Source organism: Trichosurus vulpecula, chromosome 2 (assembly GCF_011100635.1).
Source record: "Trichosurus vulpecula isolate mTriVul1 chromosome 2, mTriVul1.pri, whole genome shotgun sequence".
Taxonomy (NCBI): Eukaryota; Metazoa; Chordata; class Mammalia; order Diprotodontia; family Phalangeridae; genus Trichosurus; species Trichosurus vulpecula.
In genome coordinates, this window is record NC_050574.1 from 44015341 (window position 1) to 44020834 (window position 5494).

The 5494-nt window shown below is 39.9% G+C and overlaps 1 protein-coding gene across 1 annotated transcript; it reads left to right on the forward strand.

The window, feature by feature from the left end:
• Positions 1-2810: 2810 nt before the first annotated feature.
• On the forward strand, positions 2811-3851 carry LOC118836411 (vomeronasal type-1 receptor 3-like). The gene has a single exon (XM_036743718.1). It carries the CDS (start codon positions 2811-2813, stop codon positions 3849-3851), a length of 1041 nt encoding a protein of 346 aa, XP_036599613.1.
• Positions 3852-5494: the final 1643 nt, after the last annotated feature.

The following is a 5494-nucleotide window of genomic DNA, read 5'->3' on the forward strand; positions in this document are numbered from 1 at the left end:
GTTGTGAAAGACTAACTATATTTCCCTCCAAACTATCTTGTCCCCCTTTATTCAATTTTCTCCTTTGGCCCAGTCCCTTTTCAAAAGTGTTTAATTTTGACTGCCTCCTCCCCCAATCTGCCCTCCTTTCTATCATCCCCCCCCTTTTATCTCCTTCCCCCCTACTTTCCTGTAGGGTAAGATACCCAATTGAATGTGTATGTTATTCCCTCCTTAAACCAAATCTGATGAGAGCAAGGTTCACTCATTCCCTATAACCTACTCCCTCTTCCCTTCCATTACAACAGCTTCTTCTTGCCATTTTATGTGAAATAATTTACCCCATTCTATCTCTCCTTCTCTCCTCCCAATATATTCCTCTTTTACCCATTAAGTTTATTGTTTTCAGATATCATCCCTTCATATTAAACTCACCCTGTGCCCTCTGTCTACTTATATGTATATTCCCTTCAACTACCCTAATACTGAGAAAGGTCTCACGAGTTACAAATATCATCTTCCCATGTAGGAATGTAAACAGTTCAACTTTAGTAAGTCCCTTATGACTTCTCTTTCCTGTTTACATTTTTGTGCTTCTCTTGATTCTTGTATTTGAAAGTAAAATTTTCTATTCAGCTCTGGTCTTTTCATCAAGAATGCTTGAAAGTCCTCTATTTCATTGAAAATCCATATTTTGCCCTGAAGTATTATTCACAGTTTTGCTAGGTAGGTGATTCTTGGTTTTAGTCCTAGCTCCTTTGACCTCCGGAATATCATACTCCAAACCCTTCAGTCCCTTATTGGAGAACCTACTAAATCTTGTGTTGCCCTGATTGTGTTTCCACAATACTAAAATCGTTTCTTTATGGCTGCTTGCAATATTTTCTCCTTGATCTTGGAACTCTGGAATTTGGCTATAATAATCCTAGGAGTTTTCTTTTTGGGATTTTTTTTCAAGAGGTGATTGTTGGAGTCTTTCAATTTCTATTTTACCCTCTGATTCTAGAATATCAGAGCAGTTTTCCTTGATAATTTCTCAAAAGATGATGTCTAGGCTCTTTTTCTGATCATGGCTTTCAGGTAGTCCAATAATTTTTAAATTATCTCTCCTGGATATATTCTCCAGGTCCATGGTTTTTCCAATGAGTTATTTGACATTGTCTTCCATTTCTTTATTCTTCTGGTTTTGTTTTATAATATCTTGATTTTTCATAAAGTCACTAGCTTCCACTTGTTCCAATCTAATTTTAAGGAATTATTTTCTTCAGTGATCTTTTGAACCTCCTTTTCCATTTGGCTAATTCTGCCTTTTAAGGCATTCTTCTCCTCATTTGGCTTTTTGAAGTTATTTTGCCATTTGAGTTAGTCTATTTTTAAGGTGTTGTTTTCTTCAGTATCTTTGGGTCTCCTTTAGCAAGCTGTTGATTCATTTTTCTTGATTTCCTCACATTGCTCTCATTTCTCTTCCCATTTTTTCCTCTACTTCTCTTACTTGACTTTCCAAATCTTTTTTGAGCTCTTCTGTGGCCTGAGACAATTCATATTTTTCTTGGAGGACCTTCGACTTTGTCGACTTCTTCTGGCTGTGTAGTCTGAGTTCTTTTATGCTGCCTGCTCTTTTTCCCAGCCAGTTACTTGACTTTTGAGCTCTTTGTCAGGGTATTACAGCTTTCAGAGAGTGCTCTGTCCCAAGATTTAGGGGTTTTGTACTGCTGTTTTGAGCTAATTCTATTTTGAGGTGGTATGATACTCCTTTCCTGGCCTTGCTCTGTTCTGTGAGTGCAAGCACTCCTTTCTGCTGTAAAACTACAAGGAGTACTCCCTCTCCATAGCCACCTCAATCTCTCCCACACCAGTACTCCTCCTCCCCCAAGGACCACCAACCAGGACTGAAACCCATATCCAAGCAGGGCAAAGCAAGACAACCCTGCCTCTGCACCAGCAAAGAGATCCCGGCACTCTCGCTCTGATCAGTCACTTGATTCCCCACATCCTCTGTGGGCCTGGAGCTCTGTAAGCAGCCTCCACTGCTGCTGCTGCTGCTGCTGCTGCTGCTGCTGCTGCCACCTGTGCTGCCACCTCCACTGCCACAGGGCTGAGGCCTGACTTCACCCTTCTCTCACCCAGGTCCAACAGTTTTCCCACTGACCTGCTATGTTGTCCTTGTTTTTTTATGGGTTGGGAAGTCTGAAAACCACTTCAGCTGCCAGTGATTCAGTGCCCTAAGGACTGTTCCACCTTGTCTGTACTGGCCTGGTCTGCCCTGGTATAGCCCATGCTGGGCTGTGCTCTGCTCCCAACACTGTTTGATAAACCCTTCTCAGTGACCATCCAGGCTGTCTTGGGCTGTATACTTGTTTTACTCTGTCATTTCATGGGTTCTGTATCTCTAAAATTTGTTTAGTGTCATTTTTACAGGTGTTTGGAGGGATTTGGGGGAGAGCTCAAGCAAGTCCCTGTTTTCACGCCACCATCTTGGCTCCACCCCCTGAATTCATTTTTCCATCATTTGGATCAAAAGCCCCACTAGAAAAAAAAAAACAACTCTGGATTGCAAGATGGGCTTCTGGTGTTAGATCTTTGTTATTTCCTAATATTTTGCTAATTTTCACTTCTTGGCTACTAAGGAAGAATACAGGAAATACAACCCAGTCTTAGTGATTTGAGTTCAATTATAGCAGAATTTAGCCCAACATACAGATTATTCTAATGTTTCCTAAATGGAGCCCCATTATCTTCAGTAATACACTGTAGAAATTAAATAGTTCTCTCGTTTTGCCCTAGGAATTGCCAGCACTTACCACAATTCTTCTTCCCAAAACTTGGAGAAAATGATGCTTAGTGACTTGGTGTTGGGTATTTTCTTCCTTATTCAGTTGGGAGTTGGCCTTCTCGGGAATTTCTTCCTCCTGGGCCTACACAGCTTCACTTTACTCACCAGCCAAAGGCTGAGACCCATAGAGTACATTTTTGCCCATTTAGCTTTGGCCAATGCAGAAGCGCTTCTCTCCAAAGGAATCCCTCATACGATTGCCTGTTTTGGCTTGAAAAATTTCTTGGATCGTGTTGGGTGTAAATTTATTATTTTTCTCCAGAATGTGGCCCGGAGTGTTTCCCTCAGCATCACCTGCCTCTTGAGTGGTTTTCAGGTCATCACCATCAGTCCCAGTCACTCCAGGTGGGCAGAACTCAAGATCCAAGCTCAAAAGTATATTGTCCCCTCCTGCTTCCTCTGCTGGTGTTTCTACCTGCTGATCAATTTCACTTTGATTGGATCAATGCATAACTCAGGGTATCTGACTAACAATACAAAGATATGGAATCTGAGATATTGTTCATCTTTAACCCCTGACTCTTTTAATGCTGCACTTTTTGTACTTGTCTTTTCTATTCCTGATGTTATGTGTATGGGATTCATGATCTGGGCCAGTGCCTACTTGGTACTTCTCCTGCACAGACACCACCAGCAAGTGAAACATATTCACAATCCTTACCTGTCTTCCAGAATATTCCCTGAGAAAAGAGCCACCCATGCTGTCCTCCTGCTAGTGAGCACATATGTCTCCTTTTATTCCATTAATTCTAGCTTGTCATTTTACTTCTTTCAAATGGAGAAACATGAATCCTGGTTCGTGGCCACCTTAGATCTCCTAGGAACATGGTTCCCAGCCATGAGTCCTTTTGTGCTGATCTTCTCTGACTCCCAAATCCTCAAATCCTGGCATGCTCTGTGGCATAGGAAATGTTTGCTCCTATCTCCTATGCCACAGTGTCCTCAACCTTACCCCCCTCCCAGTATCCTGTCCCAACACTGTGACAAACAAATTTCTTTCAGAAGATGGTGGTACAGGGGCAAGGTCACTGGAATCTAATGATTATAGGACCTAATGCTAGAAAGGACCTCTGAGATCATGTACTCAAACACTTTCCTCTTTCATAACAGTGTTCAGAAATTATGTGTCCTGCTCTTGGTGATACATATTATAAGTGGCATAGTTAGTTCTTCAACTCATGTCTCCTGAATTCAAATCCACTTTTCCTTCCATTAGACTCATGATGTCAAACTCAAATAGAAACAGAGGCCACTGAGACATATACAAGGAAGCCTGTAGGTTATATGATTTTGTTTTAAAATGTAGTGTTGTCTGTGTTTTAGAGATAGCATGTGGCTCTGCGAATAGGGCACTGGTCCTGGAGTCAGCAAGTCCTAAGTGCAAAGTTAGCCTCAGACTCTTTCTAGCTGTATAACCCTGGGAAAGTCATTTAACCTTTAATTGCCTAACAAAATGGATTCACTGGACCCACTGGAGTATGAAATGCAAAACCACTCCAGTAACTTTGCCACAAAAAGACCAAATGGAATCACAAAGGGATAGGCACAGCTGAAATGACTGAAAAACAACAGCATTATCTGTCTTTCAATGTATTTTTATTAGTTTTCTTAAATATTTCCTTATTACATGTTAGTCCAGTTCAACTCACAGTCAGGAGCATCATGGGACAAAATGTTGCTGCCTGACAGTGTGTTGGACAACTCTGCATTTGACCATACCCATGCTCAACAAACAAACATTTTTCAGAGGCTGGTGGGAGAGGGGCAAGAATATTGAAACATAAGGATTATAGGCCTAATGCTAGAAAGGACTTCTATAATCAGGTATTGAAACTCTTTCAAATTTTCAAAAAGACCATTTCAGTCCAGACATTGCGTGTCCTGCCCTTACTGACACAGATTATCAGAAACATGGGCAGTTTTTAAACTCATGTCTTCTGGTTCCAAATTTACTTTTCTTTCCATTAGACAAGTGTTGTCAAACTTAATTAAAAAGAGAGGCCACAGAGCCAAACATAAGGGTCTTTGTGGGTCTCATAATAACTGCATTTTAAAATTTAATATTATATGCTTTTTACTGTATTTTTACTAAGTTTGTTAAATATTTGCTAATTAAATTTTAATCCAATTCAAGTAACACTCTGGAGTATCATGGACCACAATGTGGTCCCTTGGCCATGTATTTGACACCTTGCATTAGATTAAACAAGTGTCCATGTCGTATGAACAGCCTTTATCATTTCTTCCTTTTCATTTTGAGTTCTCTAGGTTGAAAAGGTCTCTGAATATTTTGTGAGGAAATATTATGTAGAAAATAAGGTGCTGAACCTAGAGAAAGGAATTCTTGGGATCTGATCAAGTCTCTATATTTGAGGAGCATGGTAAAAATGTTAAACTCCTTAACTTCTTTGCGTCTCAGTTTTCTCAACTGTAATAATTGTGAAAATAATACATGTAATGTCTTTACAAGATAATTTTTGAGAACAAAAAAGCTTTAAAAAACTGTAAAAAATTGTAAACACTAAATAGATGTTCATGATTATTAATAATGATAACTTACTTTGCTGTGACATCTATTTCCCTTGGAGTCACCCTTTAACCTGTTATAATTTTAGCTGCATGCCAGGAATAAGAAAGGATAATGCTATCCAGCTTCTTACAGAAAAGATATAGAAATGCAAA

What these genes read in the sequence shown, in the direction of transcription:
- LOC118836411 (XM_036743718.1), top strand. Translation starts at nt 2,811, where the DNA reads ATGATGCTTAGTGACTTGGTGTTGGGTATTTTCTTCCTTATTCAGTTG.